The sequence below is a fragment of the Corvus kubaryi genome, unplaced genomic scaffold (genome assembly GCF_017639235.1).
Source record: "Corvus kubaryi isolate FWS band 111438036 unplaced genomic scaffold, C.kubaryi_AGA036_p1.0 split3-37304, whole genome shotgun sequence".
In the NCBI taxonomy this organism is placed as follows: Eukaryota; Metazoa; Chordata; class Aves; order Passeriformes; family Corvidae; genus Corvus; species Corvus kubaryi.
Window position 1 is genome coordinate 3769199 of NW_024582087.1, and position 25690 is coordinate 3794888.

A 25690-nucleotide genomic window follows, 5' to 3' on the forward strand; every position below is an offset into this window, starting at 1 on the left:
CCGGGGCGTGGCCTCGGCCCGCGCAGCCAATCGGCGGCAGGGGCGGGGCGAGCCCGGGCGGGGCGAGCGGGGGCAGGCGGTCACTCTGGAGCCGACTGAGGGCGGCCCCGGGCCGGCGAGGGCCGGGCTCGGTGACGGGGCTGGCTCCTGAGGGAAGCGGCTGCACGCGGCGGTGCTGACCTTTGGGCTGCCTGGAACTGCTGCCCTCCCCATGGAAGCCAAAGGGCTGCTGGGGCACGGGCAGCCCTCGGTGTTGCCGAGATGCTGCGGCCATAATCAGCAGTGCTGTGCCGCCCCCATGCCCAGATGATGTTTGCTTCCTGCTGCCGATAGCGAGCAAGAGTGTTGCGTTAGAGCCTCCTTCCCGCAGCACAGGGCCCAGGACAGGAGTGGGGCAGGTCTCATCCCTGCCCTGGCCTGCAAGTGATGCCCAGGAATGTCAGTTTTGTCGAGCCCTCTGTCCTGCCTTTCTGGGTCGAAATTTTATTCCCAGCTTCATGTCGAGGTCCTCCAAGCCCAGCAACTGCTGTGAAAGCAAAAATGCCCAGACAGAAACCCCAGGAAAAGGCAGCCCCAGGTAGGGTGGGTCCTGCCAGACCCACTGTCAGAGACTGAAATAGTTCATGCCTCAAATATTGATACAAAGTTTTGCTCATTATAGCAAAAACTGTATAAAGAAGCTACAACCACAGAAACCTCCTTGAAGAACTTCGGACTTCAAGTCAAACTACTGAGATTAGATAATGGGAAAACTCTTCTTTAATCAACCTCAGGCCCGGGGAGAAACAAACAAGTAAACAAGGAAGAGAATGTGAGCCAAACCCGGCAGCCGTGCCAAGAATCATCTCTGGCTTTCTTCACGGTGGGGGAGGCCATAGCCCACAGACCCATTTGCTGGGAGCAGGTTTGCAGATTTCCCCCAGCCGAGGTGGGGGGAGGAAGTTTCAGTCTGCCATAACCTCTGCTCAGGGACAGTGAACACCCATCCTCCCTTACACAAAGTGGCCCAGCTGTGGAACCCCCAACCCCAGAGGCCACATCCAGGGGACATTCACGTGAGAGGCAGCAGAGGGGGTGTCATAATCCATCAAGGACCTCCCGAAGTGCCCCCCAGAGCTATTCCTGAGGCCTTGCACTGCAGGACTGCATGTGATGCAACAAACCTGGAGTCTGTTGTATGAGACAATGGCAAACTCGCCCCCCAAGAAAGTGCCTGAGTTTTCCTACCTAGCCTGAGCGTATATTAAGCCTTCAGATTCTGTGCCTTCCAGGGGGACCTTCACCACTAAGAAGACCAGCTGGAGAGGATCAATGGAACACCATTGGGATCCACGGAGTGGTGATATTCTCTGTCGCCCTCTTTGTCCCCCTCACCTATTTTCTATTTCTTTCTCTTCTTTCCTCACTCTCTTTCATATTTACTATCAAATAAAACCCATACTATTGACATCGGCATATAGTCTTGTTTGCACCTTAATTTGGGCAGAGGCATTTCTAATAGCCTTTTAATAACTGGATCATGACACCCACACTCAGGACAGTGCTGTGGCAGCAGGCACAGCACCATGAGGCTGCAGGGGGGCTGCCTGGGCTGGGGGAGGCAATTCTTGGCTCACTGAAGCTGAGGTATTTGCCACCAGGCCCACAGCCTCCTGCATCGGGGGAGAAACTCAACAAGGTTTGATGATTACTAATTTTAGGTGTTGCTGGTACCTGCAAAGTTTAGTCAGGCTGAACGCCCGCCAGTTTTCCCGCAGCGGCGGATACCATGATACCAAAGCAAACATTTGTTCCTGTGGGATGTTCCCTTTGCTGTGATTATGTGTCAAATGTAAAATATTGCAAGTCTGAAGTAAAAACATTGAGCCTCCATCTAGCACAGCCCAGCCAGGCTATGGTACCCCATGGCCAGCCCCTGCTCGTGGGGGTTGGTGCTTGGTCCACAGACCAAGCCCAGCTGGGCACTTGGAGCTAGAGGATGTTTCCAACTCTCCCTTCATTTCTCAGCTCTTTTGCAAACATGGTCATTGCCTTTTCTCTCTGTGTTAACTTTACTAGTGAGGAAGTTCCCATCCATTTAACAATGTTCTTCCCATCCAGGAGAGCTCAGCATGGGTCAGTGCTTTGTGTGCTGCTGCACCAGCACTGGAGCCCAGCTGCCCCTCCTGCCATACACCTGCAGCTCAGGAGCTCCCAGTGAGACCAGGAACAGCCACGCTGACTGGGGGCACAAGTTCATACAGTCAAAACCCTCCCTCCATCATGTTACGGAGCAGGGAAGCAAAAGACAGGGTTTATTTATAATCTTCCTCAAGTGGAAACCAAAAGAAGTGACCCGTTGTTACTGAAGATTTCTCAAGCCACCCAGGAAGAAAAGTGATATTTAGTTGTCGTTAAAGGCTCAGAACTGCATAACAATTTCATGCTATGTTAACTTCTAGGTTTTTTTTCGCATAGAAAATAGAAAAACCCAGGCACTTGACCTTTAATCACAGTTATTTGTGTGATCAGTCAAGTGTGGGAAAAAGCTAGCTTGTGCTTGAAAGATGCCCATTAAAGCCAGATTGCTCTAATATGACACACAACTCTCACAGTGTAATATACAGGATCTCGCTTGCCTGCCTCCAGGCACAGCAGCTTCCTTTTAGTATCCACGCACTGGGTCTCACTGCTGGGACAGTAGAAGGTATCAATGTCATGAAGCAAATCAGTCCAGACCCCTGGGACAGCTCCATTCACCACCAAGCTCCACAGGCGTGTACACTTTCCTGTCACTGAAGAGCCAAGCAGGGAAGAGGATTTTGGAAGTGTATGGAGGATTTGATGTTAGGTATGTTTTACTAGAAGAAGGGTCTGTCATGTAAAAGTACACAGCTTTTCCATTTATCTGAAATATTATTCCAAGCACTTATAAAATCTTGGTACTAGAACAGCCAGAGGTATTTTAATTAAGATTTTAAGTATCAGGTTTTGGGGAAATAATCTCATGAATTTTGTTTCAGCAACAGCAGATAACTAAAAGCCATTGCTGGAGTGAAGAAAACAGAGCAGCCTTTAATGGACACTACTGGATTTCTTCACGAGCCCAAGGCCAAGCCAGGGACAGGACAGAGGGATGCTGTCCCTGGGATGGTACAGCCGACCAGCTCCTTGAGCAGCACAACAAGGGACCAGTATCTGCAGGTGGAGGAAGAGGAATACCCAGTTTGTCTGGTCACCTTTGCTGTTCACATCCAGCTCTGGGGCTGCTGCCCTTACCTACTCCTGACTGCTGCCGCAGCTGCAGAAGGTGCCTATAGAGACAACAGCAAAGGGAAAGCAAAGACGTCAGGTCATCCAGGCTCCAGGCTGTCAGGTGAACTTGTACAAAGAGTGGGGCCAGCCCAGAAAATGTATAATTGGCTGAGCTGAGCTATTACCTGCTGTAAGTGGAGACAGAAATACAGTTTTGACACCACAGTGAAAATAACCCTCCTGGAAAAAAAAAAAATCAATACAAACACCAAGGAAAGAGAATCAGAAACCAAGACCATCAATTCCTGAGATAAAGAGTTGAAAGTCTCAGCGGGAGGACAGCCAGATCTGTACTGAAAAACAAAACTTTTCTTCTTTTGCTGACAAATTACTTTTTATGCTAAAGGACAAAGGAGCCATGAGAATGCAGGCCTCAATGTACACCTGAAAGAGCAACCCTTAACAAAAGATGGAGTAGGCAGAAACCTCATGGAAGTTTTTGCATTTCTCTTTCTCTTCCACATGTGAAACTATTTTCATACAATGAAAAACAAAGGATTTCTGCAATTTTGTACTGTTTTGGGCATGTCACACAAACATGCTCCAGGACTTCTGCTGTGACAAGGGCAGAGCCAGAGCAGAGGAAGTCGCAGCAATACACCACAAGTGTGCCTGGCATTAGGGAATATCCCACAGAGAAAAGCGGCTCAGGCAATCCCGTCCCAATGGCACCTCACCAGTCTGCCACCCCTAGCTGATCGCAGGGCTCAGACACCACTTCCCAGGGGCACAACACTCCATCACAGCCAGTGCTGGCCCATCCCTGCTCATCCCCTCCTGCTAACTGGCAGAAATCACAGTGAAAATGAAAGTTACTGTAAAGCTTCCCCATAAATCTCATGCTCAAAGCTGCATAGCCCAGCCTCAGTGCTGCAAAGAGAAAACCCTTCTACCTTCTGGGTTGTTTGTCTGCAAATACAAAGCAACCAGAGCTGTGCACTTGCTTTTTAACAGCTCTGTCTTTCTGTCAGATCTGTACTCTTTGCTTCAGGATGTCTGCACTATAAATGTTTTGCAGCAGTTCTTTAGCTTTTAAGGTAATCACATAAAAGACCCTTGACTGCATAAACACAGCTAATCTGGGTAAATGCCTTCAAGCATCTTTACATTTCTTGCTAATGGATTTCCAGAGAGCCCACAGATATCCACGTTCTAGCAAACAATGTAAAATAGAGTGTCTAATTTTTTTAAACGCCTCACATTCATCATATACTGAGAAAATCCTGAGCTCCAGGCAGCATAGTAGCATTACACTTACATAAGTCATACCCCGTTCTGTCATCACCAGTATGAACCCTGCCTCTGGCTGGGGCATGGATCCACTTGGTGTTAAGTTCCAACTCAACCAGAGACAAATTACCACATACTATTAATTAGAACCAGACAGGAGGGATCCAGGTGTCGCAATCTGGTGACAGAGCCTGAAGGACACGTGGAAGCACACACTGAGCTCAGGAGTCAGAGTGTGTGGGATCTGCTCCCCGGATTGCACCCTGGGAGCAGTGGGAAGGCTCGTGGAGGAGGCAGGTCCAGCCCCTCAGAGATGCTTTGCTGGTGGTGCTGAGTACAGGGCAGGATGCCAGCACCCGTGTTTGTACACACAGTCTTCTTCCCCCTCAGCCTGCCCCTCTGCTGTGGTTTCACTTGTTCTGCTTGAAAGGCAGATATGCAGAGTGAGAGCTCAGGTGTGTGAGCCTCTGAGAACTGAGGGAGTAATGAGGATGTACCTCAAGTATAATGGTGCAAACAACCACTAATGTAATTTTGATACCAATTACAGTAATTTGAACAAAGGAGTTGTCCTACCTTTGATTTGCTCTCCTTCTTCCTGGCTGGTTTCATTAAAACCACTTATAGAGATTTGCAGCAGTTCTGTTTGAAGTGCTGTCATCAGGATTTTCATTTTCAGTCACATCAGAAATGGTCGTACAGCAGGCTGGTTATGTTTCACAAATGGATCTGAAGCATGTGGCCATCATTCATTGTGAGAGGCATTTCAGACAGGCTGGTCCTGCTGGTCGTGTGGCTTCTGAGGTGAGTGTCCAGCATTGAGTGCCAGGGAAGAAGCTCCAGAGTGGCCACAGCAATGGCCAGTGCCTGCCCTGGTGCCAGGCTCCCTCCACAGCTTAAGGTCTTCCCAGACCTCCTTCAGCAGCTCCGAGCTGCACTGCACTGAATCCACAACCCAAACCTTGGTTAATTTGAAGACTAAGTATGTGCCAGTCTGGTTCACACTGCTCCTGAGGAGAGCATCCCTGCACCCCAAATGGGGACCCCAAAGTGCCAATGCACCTTGTGCCTGGATTCCCAGTTTCATGGTGTTTCCTCTATTTATTAAGAGCTTTTTTTATGTTTATATCTTTGTGCTGATCACCATTTAAAATGCATTACCAAGATTTCTAACTTTCTTGGTCCTTCAATAAAAAGGCAGTAAATGCCCTTTAACAATAACAAGGGCACTGAATTGCTGTGGATTTCCATGGAGTGATGCTGCTCTGACTCTTATTCATCAGGCAAATAAGAGATGCAACTTGCATGACACACTGATGAGGAAAGACACTTCAGGACTTACTTGGTAACTCAATCACCACAAGACATTCACCAATTATCCCCCTGTCAAGGGGTGAGGGTGACAGGGAGGTCATGCAGGGTGAGTCTTTTTCATTTGTCCATGATAGAAGAGGGGAATACACTTTGCAAATTATAATTAGCAATTTAATCCAGCTGTGGCTAATTCATAGATGCATTTTGCACTCCAGGACTCAGCACTTGGGCAGACTCTAAATAAGGCACCAGCATGGTGTGTCCTGTTCCCTGAAAGCTCTCCAGTAATTACAGATTACTCACTGCTCAGCAGAGAGCAGGACAGCTTTCCATGCCTGCAGGTGCCTCTGCTCCTCCTGCCACTCTGCCAGGGCAAGATGCAGCCCTGGAGAGAGAGACTGCCAGCTGCTGGCCACACCATCCCCCAGGATAGCTGCCATGGGGGTCCTGCCAGCCCTGTCCCAATGATGGAGAGAGGGATCCTCCTCAGTGGTGCATCCCAGCCCTGTTCCCATCCCGGCTCAGCATTGGCCAGTGGTGGAAGGGGGTTGGGGAAAGGGCTGCAGCTCAGGGAAGCAATAAATTCTGCTCCATTCTAATGGGGCAGTCCGGGCCCAGAAATAAATTGGTGTATACATTCACAAAAATCCTGCTTGAATAAACAGAAAGGGAGGGAATGCTGGAGAGAGCATCCAATCTGCATCATAATTAGGGAAAAAAATAACAAATGGCAGAAACAACCTGTTCCCATATGCAGCTGCAGTTTGTTCCCCCTGTATCGAACAGCCATGCACCAAGCCTACTAGGAATCTTCTCTGGAAATGTATGAGTGTTTCATGCAATAAGAGCAGGAAAAGAGCCTCTTTTTATGTGTATTGCAGAATCTGCTGTAATGAAGCATCAGAGAGAATTTTGTCAACCAGACACTTACTGCTATCTCCAGCCTGGTACCAGAAGTGGGGGGCTCACTCCTGGAAGAGTCTCAATGAAGAGAGGCCACGTGGGGACAGCAATTAGGCTCTGGATCTGGGGGTTACCCTGGTGTGGGGCTGGGCCTCTGCCCTGTGCAGCGGTTCAGGTCACTGTCACATTTGGCTACCCAGAGCAGGAAAGTGCACATTCTCAGTGTATGCATTTCAGACATTATTCAATCCCAGACTGACTAATTTATCCATAAACCTTCCTAATGAGTCTGATAGTGTAGGAATGAGAGAAAGCAGCATTGTTATCTGTAAACAGCAGCAGCTGACAGCATGTTTAATCACAGGCTGCACAACAGTGACATCGGTGGAGAACAGGATTAGATACTTCTCCAATTAGTCACACAGCAAAGGCACGAACACAGAGCCTGAGGGTCACTGAACCCAAAACCAAGAGCTCCAAATATCGGAGCCAGGGAGTCCCAGTGAGGGGGAGGCACTTGGAGCCAGGGGCAGGCTGTGCTGGAGCCCTCCCCAACACCCTGAGGGCAGCCAGCATTCGAGGAGAGCCCTGGCACTGCTGCAAAGCCAGCACTAATACTGCAGGCTCTGTGCTGCCTCGAGATCTGCAGGCTGCCTGTGCCTAACAGGATTTTGCAATCCACGGCAAACATACTAATGGGATAGAGAGGTAAAGAGTTCATCCCACTCACTTTTCGCTGCTTCTTTTCTTTTTTTCTGAGCATCTCTCTCCTGGTTTTCTCTGGCTCATCTCTTTCTGAGGTCTGCCGATTAAAAGCATTAATACAAGCCAGAAGTTATTATGTGAATCCTACTTACCACAAAGTAAATGGGATCTAGTGGGCTGCAGCCTTGGAAGCCACGGCCATTGGGTAACAAAGAGTGTTGTCAAGGCCATCAGGGTTCTCTTTCCCCAGCCCCCCATGTCTGGGGAATGTGGCTCCCGGGACTGGGGGGAGCACAGGGAGAAGGGAGCACAGCTGTGGGAGCTGCTGCTGATGTGCCACTGCATGTAAGGGAGCAGTGATGACATGAAAGGTACCTTGGTGGGGGCCAGAAGCTCCGCACAAACTGTGGGGAGCTGCTGGATGTGCCAGGCACCACCAGGCAGGAGAGAACAGCCCTGGCACCAGCATAATGGGGGCTGCAGCATTACTGCTGCCACCTCTGCTTCCACAGCAGGCAAGGTTTAGGATGTGCCCTCTCTTCTTCCTGATTCCAAATCTTGGGTTAAACCAGTAGCTGCTCTGTGGTGAAGTCCAGGTGTTTTGATTTATCTCTGAGAGATCTCATTATCAGCCACAGCAGTAGACTCTGACCTTTCATGGCAGGGCCCCTTTGAATTTACTTTCTGCCCCAAGGTACAAGAGAAACCATGAGAAATCAATTTTCTTTCCTCCAAGACCCCCTAGTTTTCAAGAACTTTTAAAGGGCAGACAAACCATAACTGGGACATCTTCTACCTTTAAAAAGGTCCTTCATCATATTAGATTTTGATTAATCAGCCTTCTACCCTTCTGTCCACTGTCACTGTGGAAAGCACTAGAGACCTCCCACCAACCTCGCTCTGCAGAGGGAGAGGGAGGAAGAGAAAGAGAGGGAAAGGGAGAAGGAGAGGGAGACAGACTTCAGTGGTTGGGGGAGCCACAGCCACCTATGGGGAAGGCTCCTGTGCTAGCCTGCCCTCCTCGTCCTGCTCCAGCTCCCGTTAGCAGGGAGACACAGCATTGCGCCGGGTGCAGGATGCTCCGTGGGCACTGCCAGTTGCCAGTTCCTGCTCAACTGGTGCCACTGGCTGCCCTGTGGCTGCCTCCAAACTTTGAGACACTTCTGGGGCTGCAAACCCCAAGACTACCTGACTTGCCCAACCAGTCACCAGGCCCTGGGTGCAATCACCAGGCTCCCAGAGGAGCATGACACTGTAGGAGACAAGGTGCTTATCCCAGCCCAGGCCTCAGTCAGCAGGCACGGGGACCCAGGGAGCTCTGCAGGCTCTGGGTGGCAGGAGGCAGCCTCCTCTGCCTGCCAGAAAATATACATAATTCAGGTAAAATATTAATTTAAGACTGTCTGAGCCATGGCAATAACCTAGACATTATGACAATACAGATCAATAAGCCCAGAGAGGATCCTTCACTGAAACATGCTGCAATTGTTCAAACCAAGTCTTAATTGTGACAAGAATTGATTTCTCTTTTCTAATATCCCTGAATTTTAATTAAAAAGTAGTTAAGTAGACAATGCATTTCCAGGATCATTTAGAGGCAGGACAATATCAAGGAGCACACACTTAAAATGCAGAAGTGGTGCCTTGTTAATACAATGGAACCAACCTGGGGAGTTGCTCTGTGCAAGTCAGAGATGCCCATGGCTGAGTAGGGCTCAGGGACACCAGGACCCCCAGGCCAGCAACCACAGCCAGTGCTCCATCCTGGCCTCAGCGCAGACATGGGCACGTCCCCACTTGTTCTCTCCTGCTCCCCAGGGTCCTCCATCCATCTGCATTTCACACCCTCTTGCACACACGAGTGCATCTAATAGCTGTGATTATCCAGCAGACTCCAGCGCTTTGCTTTGCCCTTGTATGTAGCACATGGCAGAGGCTGGCAGGGAGGGCAGGCAGGGAGGGCAGGCAGGGAGGGCAGGACCAGGCAGGGAGCACAGCTGCCACTGCATGAGGGGAGGGCAGTCGCTGCAGCACCAGCTGCCCCAGGAGCTCAGTAGGGTGAGCACAGCCCCCTATTCTCCATGTGCTTCTTGGAATGGTCCCAGGATGTGCCCACAGCGCAGAAGAGCCTGGTAGGAGGGAGTGCTGAAGCCCCTGTGAAGGGAGGGGGTGAACTCCTCCAGCCTTTTTTTTTTTTAATTCCCGGCAGCGTCTCAGTGGCAGCAGCACAGCACAGTGAGAGTGCAAGGAGCTAGCTGTGAACCAGATATTTCTCAATCATCCTCCATTAGATGGCCCTCCACAGGCCAAAACACCTTAATCTGATTGGAAGGAGACCATTAACATCAGAGACTCCATTAAAAGAAGAAGTGGTCTTTTATCTACTAATCAAGAGTCATAAAGAAAAACATTTTGGAAGACACCCGTAAATGCTCATGAGAAGGAAGGGACTGCATACCCCCTGTTCTGAGTTCCCCATGTACAGATTGTCTTGGGGATGGTTTATTATCCCATCCCATTTTGGGAGGTTTCGATCTGTTTTGTTTTGTGCCCGGGGTGGCGGCTGTCACCGCCCAACGCCCCATCCTCCCTGGCTCCGGGGCTACCGTGATGAATGGCAGCCAGGCCAAGGTTTCCAGAAGAAATTGAAGGCGAAAAGAGAGGCAGCCCCTCTCTTCCAGCGCGGGCGGTTCAACTGGACACACGCGCCAGTATCTCAGACCACAGCTCCTGCTGTTTCTGTGGGTTTTGCCTGCTTCTTTTAGGTTTTTCTTTTGCTTCGGCACTGTGACTGAGCTTGCTGGCTCGACTTCTTTTGCTGCTTGGCTGTCAGGAAGCGCAGAGCCAGTGCGTGCCTGCCAGAACCCGAGAAGACCCCACTTCCCGCCAAGGGCTGCCCCCCTTCGCATAGCCTGGACCCAGCTTCCAGCCAACACCAGTGAAAAAGTCCGGGGGCCCTTTTCCCTGCCGTGTTCCAGAGCCGGGCTGCTGCTGCCCAACCCCCGCCGTACCTCCGCCCTTGCTCCGGGTTTGTGCTATACTGTAACTTTTCACCCTCTGCCTGCGGGGAAGTCCTGCCATTCCAACTTGCTTCTCCGGAGGTTCGTACTACAGCTCCTTTTGCTATCCTGGGAGAACACGGAGACCGACTGCCGCAGGGGGCTGGTGAAAGAGCCCCTTCTCCATCGCTCCTTGCCGCCTGCGCTCGCCACCGGCCCCGGGCAGCGAGCGCGGCGGGCCCACAGCGGCCCTGCCGGCTGTGACCGGAACTGCACCGATGGGAAAGCACCTGCAGTCGAGAGAGGCTGGCGCCGGGTTTCTGGTTTTGTTTGTTGTTGCTGCCATTGTTGTTGTTTGTTTGCCTTGTTATACATACGAGTAAAGAACTGTTATTCCCTTTCTCGTATCTTTGCCTGAAAGCCCCTTAATTTCAAAGTTATAACAATTTGGAGAGAAAGAAGTCATATTCTCCATTCCAAAGGAGGCTCCTGCCTTCCTTAACAGACACCTGTTTTTCAAACCAAGACACAGATCCTCCTCTGTATCGATGAACCTACCTGCTGAGTCTTGCTAAAGGCCAGCAGTAGTGGAATTTGGAGCAGCAGCCCAAAGCAGGGAGAGGTCCAGGTTCAAGAGATCTTGTCTCTGCATTAAAAAGGGCTGGAATAGCTTTTGGCCATTCTCACAGAACATGTCTGGTATTTACTCTGCTGGTGGCTATCTAAGTGGTCAGACACTGCAGCGAATCTTCTTTCCCTAGGTCTGATTAGATTAGAGAGCAGCAGTGCTGGAGAGCTTGCTGATATTGCCAGGAAAGCAGAGCAAAGACTGAAGAAGATTCTCAGAAACATCCCTACCCACTATTCCCCCCCAGCCCTTGTTCACGCCAGTCAGAGATGCAGAAGCATCACCCTTGCAAACACAGTCCATTTATTTATATCCCTTGACTCATCAAATAAAAGTCAAACCTTAAACAGTGAGAAATGGTATCCTGGCTCTTTGAAACCCCCAACAACCACACAAGGCTGCATCCCTGCCAAAAGCCACCGTCTGCCTGCCCCTAAAACCTCTCTCCTTGGATTTGCTGGTAAATCCAGCAACCAAGTACTGAACAGCCCCAGAGGGAAGGACAGGGCTGGCTGGCAGTGTCACTGGTCTCAAGGAGGAATGGGATAGCCCAGACAAGTTCCCTGAAGAATTTGTAGGGCTATAATACATTTTTATGCTGTTAGGCTTTTAATTCATCCAGCTTTGTTACTTTGGGTATTTTGTTCTCTAAATCAAACAGCCCCCATAGTGATAAAACCCTTCATTAACACCACTGGGCTCTTGCCTAAAACAACAGCACATGATCTCCTGCCTTTTAGTTTGATTTTGCTGTCACTTTGGACAGGATTAAAGAGAAATATCTCTACAAATTCTTCCAATATCCTTCAGCAAACATCAGCTTGGACCAAAGAGGACACAGGATGCCGCTGTTAGTAATTCTAAAGAAGCTCTTCCCTTGCAGATGTTTGGGGACCCTTGATGGCACCCCAGGCTTTGAGATACTCACCATGGGCCTGGAGCAGCTGCCAGCCAGCACCGTACTCAGGTACTTAACCAGCCTCCCTTCTTAACAGGGGCTTTTCATCCCTGTTCAAACCCTTTGCAGAGGTGCTGCATGGAGCACACAGATGAAGGAGCTGATGTACAATTTGTGACTCTTCTTGCTCAGACAGAAATTAGCATTTTGCCTTTGAAGGGGAGGAGGCAGTGCTACCTTCTGCTGCAGAACTGGGAGCCAGCAGGACCTGTCCCCACCACGTCAGCAGCCAGAGGGTCTCTCCTGCCACAATCCCTCCGAGCACCTCTCCCAGCCACGGCCATGCCAGGGACAGGACCGAGCCCTCACCACAGCAAGCCCAAAGGCCCTGGAGCTGCCTGCAGCTGCCGTCCTTACCCAGCCCTTTCTCACTCTCATCTGAGCTCACTGTGTTTTTGGCCAACAGCTTGTCTCACCTCAGCCTGCAGTGGGTATAGTTCGGATCGTGCCCTCTGTCAGTGCTGGCCTTGCCACAGTGTGCACAGGCCGGCCTGCCCACATCACCTGCCAAGAAATCCACGGGACATCTTATCCCACTTTCCATTTACTGCTGGGTTTTTGGAGCTGTTCATAATCCAACTAGTTCAAGTGTTGAAGCATCACAGTGACCTTTCCCAAACAAGCCAGAATTTTCCAGCCAGACACCTGGCTTTGTGTCAAGTTCCAGTTCCCCAGCCAGCAAGTCCCAGTGCTTGCCAGTCAGTACATTCACATCCAGTCATTAAGCTCACATCAGCTGTCGGGACGTTGTTGCAGTGCCAGGATGGCTGTGGTCAGTGCTGACAGTTCTCCAGGGCTACCCCACACCTGCAGAAAGGGTTACTTCACCAGACATCCCCAGAAGGGAATGTGGCAGTTGGTCTGGGATGGCTTCCCATCCATTCCCATCTGACAGGAAGGCATGAGGAGCATTGCCTCTGTTTTTGCTGGCCACAAACGTAACTAACTTGGGGCCGCATGCTGTTGGAGCCCTGCAGCACTGCGACCGGAGCCGAGGGAGCAGCCTGTCCCCTGCAATCGGTGTAGGGCTGTGGTTTGTGTTTTGTTTCCTCCTGTAACTCTCTGTTCCTGACCTCGCAACTGTTAACTCTCAGAATCTGACCTTAAGCCTTGCTAAATGAATTTCTCCTCTGTGTTACTGTAAGGGCTGTGCAATGCCAGAAATGATGCTCAGTCAAGGCATGCTGAAGAAGCACAGGGTCTTGGCAGGGCACACTGCATGGACCCGGAGGCACTGCCAGTGGCACAGACCCACACAACGTAACACTTCTGCCTCCCTGCAGTGACAGGGAGCAATGGCAGAAACCTCAAGGAGTTCTGCCAAGCTGAGAAGCAGCAAAGTCCACAGCTGGAACCCAGCGTTGTGCAAAGGCCACAGGAAGGAGCTGGGCCGAGCCGGACCACCAGCACGTGCCACAGGCCAGATGGCTGGGCCACGGTGGGCAGGTCAGACATGGACTGAGAGCTGGCTGCCAAAGCACATCAGCCTCATGAGACACATTCTCTGGCCCTGGCACTGCTCACCCGCCAGCCCAGGCACATCACAGTACTGATGATGTCACAGGAGGCAAGCATGAGCCTTCAGGTGGCACGTAGACTTCAGAGAGAGTGAAGTAACTGAGTATTGACTGAGATGTCCCAGGTGAGCCCTGGATGCACATTACATTCTGCTTAACTCAATAATTACCATTTATATTATCCCTTCCCACACTCTATCAAGCTAAAAGATCTGTAATTAGCTACTTGGTTTAAGTGTAACATTTTAATTAATGCATATTATGAAGTATAATTGCTTCTTAGAGATAACGTTGCCCGTTCTATCACACTGTATCCCTCTGTAATGCTTTAACCAAAATACAAGTTTGTCCCAGTGAGTGAGCAAAGGTCCTACAAATCAGGCACTGGGATGCAAAAGTTCCTCTGCAATGCCAAAAGGAAGCAACAAATGGACAAACAATTCAGTACAACCCCTCTCAGAGCTGTTCCTCCTCTGAGCTCCAGGAGGACATGCCAGGCTGCAGCTCCCACTGCCACATCATCCCCAGTCCACCGGTAGCACCACACCAGGCATCCACAAATGCATTTAACTGCTGATTTATCTTTGATTCCATTTAATTTAGTTGTTAGAAGAGTTTTCGTTTAGGACTGGTGTTTATGGAAGAGTGTCAGCACAGCAGCCCAGGGCAGTTTCAGACCAGACAAGTTCTCTCGCCATGTCATGACAACCCTGAGACACTCACACAAACATAAGATCCCTAAAACTTCCCAAACAAACACCAACCATACAGACACTTAGAGAAAAACCTTGCAAAAGGCACAATAAATTACAGAACTTTTGGCATTGGGCTGAATTAAAATGATAAACTGAAGTTTTCGCTTGCCAAAAGCTGTTTTTATGGTGCTGCAGCAGCAGATGGTCTTTCCTGGAGGTGAAGGATTTTGAAGATTTGCCAGTGCAGAGAGAACCAGAGGGTTAACATATGTATTGTAAGATGTAAGAGGAGAGTACCTGGCAGTGCAGCCTGACAGGGCTGGGATGGCTGAGCCCCCACATCCCACAGAGGGCCAGGATCCTCTGCAACTCACAGCTCAGCCCAGGACCTGCTCAGAGGGTGGATTGACCCAATTACCTGCTAATTGGGGTCCCTTCATAATTCTTCAGGAGGGAAACCCAATAGCCACAGCATTCCCTTCATTCACACCAACAGCCTGTTCTGGCTCTGTTTTATGAGTCATTAATTCCTAATAAGTAGAAAACTGCCTGATGGGCTTTGGACAAGAATACTGTATCAGAGACAACATACAATATAAATTTACAGCTGTAAACCAGAGTTTGAACACTGACATATCTTTAATAATGATAAATGAAGAGCTTATGGATGCAGCTAAAGTTCACATCAGAATTTTGATTCATGATCACACTGAGCTCAGGTGGAGCCATCAAGCCCAGACCCAGCATCTTGTCCCAGATATGGACACCATCACATCCCTCACCCGCACCCCAGTGACGGTCAGCCCCCCTTTCCCTCCTGTGCTGTTGGGCTGCAGACACAGGGCCTGAGCCCCCTTCCCTGCCAGCCCTGGGAAGCTGTGCCATGGGAAGCACTGAGCTATGTATCATGAGCCAGGGCTGTGACAGCTCCTCAGCCAGCCAGAGAAATGCTAATTGCGAAGCAAGTAATTAGTGGCTATAAAATATGACCAATACAATTACACTGAGGGTTTTTTCCTGTCTGTCCCGAGTCTTGGCACAGAACAGTCTTATAATTAGGTGACAAAACTGACAGGCAGCTCCAGTGAAACAGCCTGTCCTCTCCCTCTGCAGAGACTCCCCAAGTGTTCTGCACCAATAATTACTAATCAAGTTATTTCTCTCAAGATTAAAAAAGCATTCTGCAGGTAATTTGCCCATAATAGCACAGGCCTGGTGCTGGTAAAGAGCTCCACGCCTGCAGAGCCCAGCAGGTCCTGGGATGGCTCCAGTGCCAGCATCACAGACCCCTCCTGAGGGACACCCATCCCAGCTTGGGACCCCTTTGTGTCCCCATGGGCTCTGAACTGCTGCTCCATCCCCAAAAATGGCCACACAACAGCACTCAGTGCATCCCACTACCACCCAGGACCTCCAAGACATTGCGACACGTGTCATGAAGGACTGTTTTAAGGTCACTTTAAGAATCACCAGCAAAGGTGATCCCAACACAGCCAGGATCCCAACACAGTGGGCAATGGGTGGGACAGAGTGAGGAAGCAGCAGTGATCCTGAAATGTTCTGGTCCCTCCAGACTGTCAATGGGCGCAGGGATAAACAATCTGGGAAAGATGAAGGGACACAGGGGCAGCAGTGTGTCTGAGCCATGTCTCTGGAGCTGCAGCCTGCTGCCCCACACCAGACTCACCTGGTGCTCACCTGCATGGGGACATGCCCTTCTCAACACTGCTTCATCCCAGGTGTTGCTGCTGGTGTGCTCAGTGGCACTGTGATGATGTCATCCAGCTGCATTTTCTAAAACTGTTTGGAAAAAAAGCCCATGAGTCTGTAATTTTTCATTACCATACCAACCTGGAGAGCAGCTGAACCACTAATATCAAACAAACAAACAAACAAACCTCATAATAGCTCCTGTCAAGCAGAGACCAATGCTGACGGGTGACCTGTAGCAGCACAGGAGAATAATTTGTGAATTGCCATTGATTTCCAAAATCAAAACATAAATTTTGCTTCGCAATTGAAGTATCAAGGGAAGCTTTGTTTTTAGTAGGTGTTTTGTCTCCCTGTGACTTTTGGGGGGAAATAACATTCACTCCAGCCAAGCCCACAGAATCCTTGTGACACAAACTTGCTGGTTAAACTCAGGCACCTGCTTCTGGGTCTGGCCTGAGTCATTGCAGGGAGTCCTCAGAATTCTCTTCAACACTGGTGTGGCTCCCGAGTCAACCCCATGAGCACCACTAGCCACTCACACCAGTGTGGCAGGAGGGGTCCCAGCCCCCACTGTATTTTGGTGCAGAGCACCCTGCTGCCAGGGAGAACAGTGCAAGACTGCCTCTCCAAGGAGAAGCACTGAAACCTGTCATTTGGGCCCAACTAGGTGCCCACTGATGTTTTTGAAGGGCCCAACACCCTCTCCTCCACCACAGCCCCGTATGCAGCTCCAGCCCACAGTTTCACCCCAACAGCTCCTGTCTGTGACCAACAAACTCCAAGGCTCCCACCCCACCACCTTCCAGCTTGGCTCCACTTTTGGGCAGGAGTTCAGCACATCACTGCGAACCCCAAATCTCCAGAACTCGCCCTGAGCTGCTCCATCTCTTTACCAGAACATCTGCCATGCCACACACACTGCGAGTGCTCTGCGTTTCTCCCGACGGTTCCACTAACAGCATTAGTCCTGCTGCTACCAATGGAGTGTGAGGCAGGACTGAGCCTGCTGATGCCTGGCAATCTGGAAACATGAGAAACCATCTCTCTCTGTCCCAGCACACAAGAGCCACCGGGGCCTCTGAGCAACCCTGCTCAGCCCTGCAGACCCAGCAGCTGGGGATGGCTCTTCCCACAGCAGCAAACACCAGTGGTACCTGCCACTGGTCCACACTGTGCTCTGCTTGCAGCAGCTCCACGTCTGTGTTCTCCTGCATCCGCAGCCTTTTGTCATTATCTAACCCATGACAAACCCATTATGATAGTAAAGATCGGAATCATTGTGATCCCAGGCAGATGCCCAGGACTGGCCCAGAGGAGCAGCAGTGTTTTGCACAAGGCAGTAACAAATTACTGAAGGTCACCTATGATTTATCACTGCCTTGGTTTCCAGACAGTGACACTGTTTCCCCCAGGGAAGCAGCCTTGTGGGTGCCAGCGCATCTGCTCTGACTGAGCCTCTAACATGGATGATTTTGCTTATTTTATTGGATTGGAAGCATCCCCAATAAGCATGTTGTCTCCTTGTCTGAGTGATGCGTTTGCCATACGACACTGAATTTACATCCCATCCACTGCACACAACTGCTCTGACAACTGGAAAAGGACCATATGGGGTGGGGACACACGCCAGGAACTCAGTCCCAGCAGGGATGAGTCTTTGCTGTGCTCGTGAATATGCCAGAAATGTCTGCAGGTGACAGGCCCTGCCAGAGATAAGACTATGCAGCACTGTGCCGTGCTTTCATCTTCAAAGAGCTTTAAGATGCAAAGAAATTAACGGCAGCTTGTCCTGGGCACAGCTTTTGGCTGTATGGGGGTCCGAGACACCAGGCTGGCACCACAGAGAGACTGCTGGAGCCTGTCTGCAAGTTTGAGCTGCTCTGGCAAGGAACAGACAAGAGGGCAGAGACACCCCAGAGAGCACAGCTGCCTTGGGCACAGGCTCTTGGGAGGCTCCCACTGCAGCTGCCAGTAAGAATGGCTGAAGTGGCACTTGTGCCAGTGCAGTTACCACTACTGAGACCCCACCTTGCCACATATGAGGACAGACCCCTCTGAGCCAGCCCTCCCTCTGTCAGTGCCCCCAAAATGGGCTGGGGTACACCAGCAGGGGCAGGGTCATGGTCACCCAGGGTTTGAAACACATAGCAAACAGCCCTCCACTCACTGGCATGACACCTCCAGACGCTGGAGTCAGGAGCCACGTCCCTTAGTCCCAGCAGCCGCCTGGCCTGTGCCCCTGGTCTTGGTGGGACAACAGCCTGGCCTCACCACCAGAGCCTGGCTTGTCCTTGCCACTGGCTGATTGTGGGGATTGTGGCTCCAGATATCCCTTTCATCTCATCAGAGGCTGCTGGATTTAATTCCCTGCACTTTGGTATAAAGTGAGGGTCCCATCTGGAAAGCAATTTGTGTTTCTCAGAGCAGGCAGTCAGAACACTTCCCATTAAAATGTAAATTTAGCCAAGTTTTCTGGCATCTCTTTTCCTTCCTTAAGGTTAGAAGAATATGAACTTGTATTATTTTTCCATCAATATTATCTTCCCCCTCAGTTTTGTGTTAAGGAAAAAAAGCTGCCTGATATACACCTTTAGCAAATTAAATTTGAATTGAGTCTGACAGCACAACAGGGATCCAGATTACAGGGAGATGTCCTGGCCTAACTGTAGTCATTGCCAAGTTATTTGCAGAGCATTAACCACGGAGGGCACAAGTAGAGCAAACATGGTCTCTGCACTGAATGTTCATCTCGCCAGCGTTCCCAGCTGGCTGCAGGACCAGCCTGTTCCAAACACCAGTGGCACCTTGACAGTGTCTCTCAGGAACATCCTGGATGCTAAGTTTAGTTTTACTGCAATCCCAGCCATCCTCAGCCAGGCACCACAGAGCCCCACTGACTGCTCTCTCTGCCAGCCCTGGGGCTCCCACATCAGCCAGGTGTGGTGCTTACTGCCCTGCCAGCGATCCCCATCCCACCTCCATCCCTGCTCCACCATTGATCCCTGCCCCACCACTCATCTCACCACAGCTGCAGCCACACAGCAGAGGGGAATGGATGTCTGGTAACCAGCAGAGGATTTTGGCCAAACATGCTCAGAATAATGAAACCAACTGCCCTGCTCACTGCAGGTTTTAAAAGATGATATTTCATTATTAAAACCGCAAATCCCTGTGACTCACCATTTCTTTTGCTTTCAGACACGTGGAGGCAGGGAAGCGCTCTCTCCACACCTTGGGAAGCCTATCAGCGTTTGAAGGGTGTTTAGAGGGTACAGCTATACAACAAGGAAAAAAAACTGAAAATTCTCCTCTGCTCACAATGGGCAGGTAACTGCCAGAAGCTTGGGAGCTTCTCGTTCCCCAGAAATATCATCCAATCAAGCTGTGGCTGATGACAACTTGCACCTGACAGAGCTGCAGCCGGGCCACTCCCAGCCCCTGTAGGCAGAGTTAATGGGGAGCATCACCCCAGACCCTGGGGAGAGTGGGCTCACCAATAAAAATTAATAGTTTCATTGCAATGGGGGATCTAATCCAGTGCTTTCCCTGTCCCGGGCACCAAAGTTCTCCCTAGGGCCGCACATGGCTTTCCTACAGGACTGCCCCTGGAACCCAGCACGTCTTGGACTGCAATGAATGCTCTGTCCCACAGCAGCAGCAAGTGAATCAGCAGTCTCAGCCAGCATTAATTATGCAGAGAATCATTTGCTGGTAAAAAAAAAAAAAGTTTTAATTTAATCAAAACTAAATTAATAGTTAATTTAACAATTCCACAGTGAAAAGCCCTTGACCTCTGGACCTCTTCTCCCTGCACGCAGGGACTGCAGCGGTGACATCCCATGGCATGCCAGCACTTCCCCACCTCAACCTGTGCTGCCCAGAGCCCCCTCCCCAGGGACTCCCTGCAGCCATCCCCAAGGCGTCAAGACCAGGGTGGGTAAACCACAGCCATTCTGAAAAGGGAAAAAAATGGAGAAGAGGTGGATGAACACAGACCGTGTTACCTTTAAGCCCCTGAAAAATTCCAGTCCAAATAAATATTTTTTTTAAGGAACTGGAAAATAGGAAGAAGAGCAGTCAGGCAGAACATCCTCCAGAAAAGGGAGCTGAGAGCAAATCTGACTAATGTACCTGGGGTGATCTGGAAGCAGGAATGCTGTCTGAGAAAGACTCTCCAGATGACTTCAAGGTCCCTTCTGTCTTTATCATTTACACTTCTGCAGACTAATTCCTTAAACCGGTATCCTGCGGAAACTTGCCCAGCATTCTGCCAGCTCTGGAGCTGGAAGAAGGGCTGGAGGACAGTGTAAGTGGATATGCACGCACAGTGTGCAGAAGGAAACTGGGTTTTTACAATAGGCCTTTGTAGTCTGGGAGGATAAACTCAAAAGAGCATTTCACAGCAGCCTCCTTGTGCAACAGCAAAGCCACGTCTGGGAGCTGCAGGAGAGGCAGAACTGCCCCAGCCAAAGTTGGCTGTCCAGTGGATGCCCCTTTCCACGCACTGTTTCACAGCCCTCTCCTGACACAGATGGACTCACTCCTGCAGCAAAACCAAGAGCTGCAACTCAGCATACCCTGCTGCATACAGGCCTGGCCCAGACAGACAAGACCATTTTTCCTGCCTGTAACCACAGTGAGTGAAAAAACCCCACTCTGAGCTCCCAGCATCTGGCAGGGCAGGCTGGGCTCCATCTAGAATCATCTTACCAAGCTATCTCCTAGTCAAGACATTACAAGAAAATAAATCAGAAGAAGATTAACATAAATATTCTTTTAAAGACTTAATCAGCTGCAAATTGCAATTTTGTGTTTCCAGCTTAATTAGCCCAAGTCTAGTTTTAATTTCATTGGGAAGCAGAACGAGGGCAGTAGCAGCAGCATTACAGATCTCTGGTTGCAGTGATGGAGTAAAACCTCTCCCTGGTTAGGGCTCTTGGATGCCTCAGACAGCAGCATTCCCAATAGCTCCAACAGGGCTGGAAAGGGTCAGACATCGAGCAGCTTCGCCTCCAATCCAACCCTGGCCCAGGCAGCCTGGCCTGGTGTTGCTCGTTTGAGCCATTGCTCCACGAGTTTGAACTGGCTCCGCTAGTGAGGTTCTACAGATGCACTTTTGTTTGCAGGGCAAGTGCTAATTAAAATGCAAACCATGTAACTTCTTCTCTGAGTGCTCACACCAATGTGACTTCTACAAGGGCTGCAAACACTAGGGACACCCTGGTCTGTGAGTACATTTATGAATGTGTTTATAGTCCCACCTACCAGATTTCCAAAGGTACCTTCCCATTCCAGCAGAAGCTGTGTCTGATCCCCATGTCCTGGCTGGGCTGGGGTATATTTTCACCATGTCCCAGCAGACAGGTCACTGTGTCCTGATGACTCACTATGGCTGCTGGACCCACTACCATGTCCCCCGCCCACAGCACATAGGGCTCTGCAGTCACTCGGTGTAGCAGCAGGGTCCCAGTTTGGGAAGTACCAAGGACACGTGAATAAGCAACAAATCCCGGGTTTGCTTCATGCTGGTGCATTCCAGAGGTGCTGACAGTGCCCCAATGCTGATACACAGGCTTGTCACTTCAGCTGGTGCCCAGCACATCATGCTGACAGCACAATGCCCCACAGACAGCCAGAAGCCAGAGGAAAGAGGGAATTTATAGTGCCTGCAGCTTCTGCAAGAGAACGACAGCACTAGCCCTTTCACCCATGCCTGATGCATGGCTCATCCTCTTGATGCTGGTGGTATAAATAAAGCTGTCACTTGCAGGGACACTGAACACCGGCAGCAGGGAATGAGCCATGAGCAGAGGCAGCAGCTGAGATGGTGATACACTTCCCCAGTTTTCTGCCCACCAAGGCTACTCGCAAATGCCACATCAGGTTGTGGCCAAGATGAGGTGCTCCAGGCATCCCAGAGCAGATGCCAGAGCCAGTCCCATTCAGGCAAGCCTGCTCTTCCTTAAGGCTGTGGCTCACTTGGGGGAGCATCACTCCCCACCCAGCTGTAGGAAAGGAGCCCTTCCTGGCTGTGAGGGCACCAGCTCCACCTGCATGTTTCCGAGTCCCTAAGGGAAGGAGGAGGACCTTGCTGCAGCAGAGCCCCCACAGCCAGAGAAGCAGGTTCCTAGAGGCCCCTCAGCTGCATGGTTCAATCGGTGACCATGGCTCAGCTGCTCCACTGGCACACAGCAGAGCCGTGTGCCTCTGCAAGCACAGAGGGCAGGGGCACAGCTGCACCTGGTTATCGATGGTGCAAGATCAGCTTGTCTGAGCAGGGAAATACAGCACTGGGAAAATAGGAAACATTTGGAAAGTGGATGGCAGGTGCGAGTGATGGATGAGCACTGGAGTAGCCCAGCAAGGATGGGTGAATAGCTGATGAGCTGAGGGAATGACGCAGGGGCTGCCCACTGTGCAAATCCAGCAGGGAAATTGCTCACTGTGGTGGGAGGTTACAGCAAGCCCCCAAACAGCCTTTACACACCCCCACAGGCACGGGGGCACAAGGGCAGCAGTTCTGGCTCTGCTCAGTGCCGGTGTGAACTGAGGGATGTGGAGAGTCACTGCCCAGATTTACTACCCACCAGGGCCCACAGAGGGACCCTCAGTGCCCCACTCTGCCCCCTCTACTACACCAGACCCTCTGCTCAGAGCAGTGTCTGCCAGCACTATAGGGACAGGCGGGCAGAACAAGTGGTCCTCCGCACGCAAAAGGAAGTGACCCCTCTGATTTCCCTCAGCGCCTCCATGCCCAAGGATACTTGACTGGGAAAGGCAGGGTAAGAGCAGAGATGCAGAGAAGGGGAAACAGCCAGAGATCCCTCATGCTCTCGCTCTACAAATGACAGTAACTCACCCAGCCTGGTGCTTTGGGAATTTTATAGCAGAAGCTCCAGACAGGCAATGCTGACTCTGGGGTCAGCTGTGTGTGTAGTACAATCCATTGGCAGTGCCTGAAATAGCTGCTTCTGAGCAGTAACAACAGAAAACTCCTCCATGGCCCTCAAGACATTGAGAAAAACCATCCCAGCACAGGCTGTGCAAGGGCTGGGTGCAGGCAGGGGAGTGGCCCTGGCACAGGCCCCACTCACATCCCACAGGCAGCGCTGGAGACCCCAGTGGAGCTGTTCCACCCAGGGAAAGGATCCTGACTCCACATCCCATGCCACCTCCTCCCTGCTTCCCAACAACTTTACTTTTAAATCAATGACAAATACCAGTGGACACTTTCATCCATTCCCTGTTTACTTCAGCTTAGCACCATTTTAGAGCAAAATCAAGAGAGAATTCTACATTTAAACAAAGGAAGATCATCACGCCAAGAGCTTATTTCATTCTCTGCATTAGGAGGAAGCAGGTTGCTCTGAGCAGCTCTAGCCTAGGTTTTCTGAATACTGTGGATTTTCAGAAGCACTGACAGTTTTATCTCAGTAGTAGGTTTCAATTGCATTTAGAACAGAGAAAAGCAGCCAGAGAACACCACAGCTGTAACACCCTCAAAGCTCCAAACCCCTCTACTCCATGTTTGCTTTCCTTCCAGTGCAGATGGCATGGGATGAGCACTCAGAAGTGGGTGGGGCACACAGTTCTTCCCCACACCATCCTGACAACAGTTTAATTTTCATAATCACTGTATTCACAAAGCCTGATCAGGATAACAGAACAGACATTTGGGAACAATACAGCAGCACAAAGAGGTCAGAAAGGGTTTTCTAGACTTTTTTTTATTTACCTTGACATAACCCATTGACCTTATTAAACAAGGCCATGATCACCCACTCCTGAGTGCACAGGCACACAGTGCCCAGCTCCACCAGCTCCTAGTCCCAAGGGTTAGGAAGATTCTGGTAGCAAGCCATACTTCTTCTTCAAGATGTCAACTGTGGGTGTTAGTGCACTGCAGGGAGAAACAGAGCCATCAGAACAAAGGGTTTGGAGCATTAAACTGCATTTTCTGGGGAAGAGTAATTGGTGAGACACAGGATTGCACTTAGAACTAAGGAGAGCCTGAACTCCAGAAACTACAGCTTCACATAGAAGCCTTGAGAAAGGGGAATTTGAGAGCTCTTGAGGATTTCTGTACGTGCTCCAAAGTTAACATTAATGGAAAGGTGGAACTGCTGTGGGAAGCAAAGCAAAGCAAACAAAGCAGAACAAAACAACGCAAAGTAATGCATGACCCAACCCTATCCAAAAGCTTTGTCTCATTTAAAGCAAGGGAAAAGCCCCAGCTACACTCACCAGCCAGGCCGGATGATGGAGAATTTCCCCGACACAGATAAGTCAACCACAGTCGACCCCAAGCGACACTCTGGGCTCTGGATGTCTCCTATGGGGCCTCCATCAATGACCAAGGACAACTGAGGCCACAAGTCCTGGAATTCCTGCAAGAGAGCTGTGGGTAACAGTCCTGACAGTGGTTTGTGAGTATCATTTAAATAAAATAAAAATATAGCAACAGAGCAACTCTTGGTTTATTGCTAAAGCTGAGTTCAACTGAGAGAGCCTGGGGCTCTGCCAAACTGCCCCAGTGACATCCCTGAGGGATGAAAGAACCTCACCAACACGGTCAGGGTGCTGCCGTGGGAGCTGATGTTGGCGCTTGTCAAAGCCAGCGGTCCCGAGCAGGCACGTGCCAGGTCTCTCATGAAGGGGTGGTTTGGAATGCGAACACCAACCAGCTGCAGCGAAAGAGGAGGGTTTTACACACAGCAACTGGTTTTAATTTGCATTGCCTAAAGTTCTCTTGACTTAAAGCTGAAGCTCTAGAGAACTGACAGATCTACATCTGCTGAACCAGCAATAACCCAAGACTTAAATCAGGCCCTAATGCTGGTTTATGCCATGTCCAGGTCAGTCACAGGGAGCAGGACAACACAGGGACCACTTCTGGGGACAAGTAAGGACAAATGTTACAGCAGCAACACAAAACCAGCCCCCTGCCCCCGAAGCCCTGAGATCAATCCTGTAGCCAAGACTTACTGATGTGAACGGATTCAAGTCTTTATTTAGCTCTTCTGAACGCTGTAAGACCAGGGTCACTGGTCCCGGCAGCAAGTCCCGCAGCAGCTCGTCGGGAACATTCACGTGGCAGTACCTGCAGGGCCAGAGACAGCTGGATCAGGATGTGCACACGGTGTCGGCCGGGCGACTGGACCTCAGGCAGCTCCAGCAATGCCCTCCCATCCCTTCCGTGGGGCTCCGGGTCCGCGAGAGGAGGTGCTGCAGCCCGCCGGGATCTCCGGGCAGCCCCGCGGGCTCTACGGCCCGGCCGCGCTCACCTGTAGAGCCGCTCCACGTCCCCGAGGCAGATGGCGAGCGGCTTCGCACCGTTCCGCCCTTTCAGGCTGTAGATGCTGCGCACGGCGGCCGAGTCCTGGGCCAGGCAGGCCACGCCGTACACCGTGTCCGTGGGCACCGCCACCAGCCCGCCTGCCTGCAAGGCACTGGCCGCGGCCGCCACCGCCTCCCTCCAACCTGCGCGACACCAGGCGTCAGCGGGGCGACCGGGCACCTGCCTTCGCCGGCCGGGGCCTCCACCCTCCGGTCCGGCCCAGCCCAGCTCGACTGGGGGCCTCCCGCCGCCGGCCCAGCCTCCCCCCTCCGCTGGTTCCCCGCGCGCACCGTGAGGGTCGGGCCAGGCCCCGCCGCCGGGCGGCAGCAGCACCAGGCGGGCGCGACCCGGCCCCGGACCCGGCCCCGGCCCCGCCGCTCCCTCCGCCGCCCGCGCC

At 51.1% G+C, this 25690-nt stretch overlaps 2 protein-coding genes across 4 annotated transcripts in view; both read right to left on the reverse strand.

Annotated features, from left to right (window-relative positions):
* EPHA10 (EPH receptor A10) overlaps window positions 1-18945 on the reverse strand; it is a 46233-nt gene extending 27288 nt beyond the window's left edge. The window contains exons 1-2 of one of the 3 annotated variants that reach the window (XM_042015616.1): window positions 16142-18945; window positions 15931-16043 (exon numbers count right to left, since the gene is read on the reverse strand). Coding sequence is in view for 2 of the 3 variants with exons in the window: in XM_042015612.1 (XP_041871546.1) it covers window positions 5101-5197 (97 nt within the window). In the remaining variant the exon portion in view is untranslated. Of the gene's footprint in view, window positions 1-5100; window positions 7468-15930; window positions 16044-16141 lie in introns of those variants that run through there. The other 2 variants (XM_042015612.1, XM_042015614.1) reach the window with 2 other exon arrangements.
* Window positions 18946-23183: 4238 nt separating this feature from the next.
* Window positions 23184-25690, reverse strand: part of YRDC (yrdC N6-threonylcarbamoyltransferase domain containing) — a 2975-nt gene continuing 468 nt past the window's right edge. Inside the window, exons 2-7 of the mRNA XM_042015369.1 lie at window positions 25584-25674; window positions 25241-25436; window positions 24942-25056; window positions 24521-24640; window positions 24201-24343; window positions 23184-23856 (exon numbers count right to left, since the gene is read on the reverse strand). Of these exons, the coding sequence (XP_041871303.1) occupies window positions 23793-23856; window positions 24201-24343; window positions 24521-24640; window positions 24942-25056; window positions 25241-25436; window positions 25584-25674 (729 nt within the window). The 3' untranslated portion in view covers window positions 23184-23792. The remainder of the gene's footprint in view (window positions 23857-24200; window positions 24344-24520; window positions 24641-24941; window positions 25057-25240; window positions 25437-25583; window positions 25675-25690) is intronic.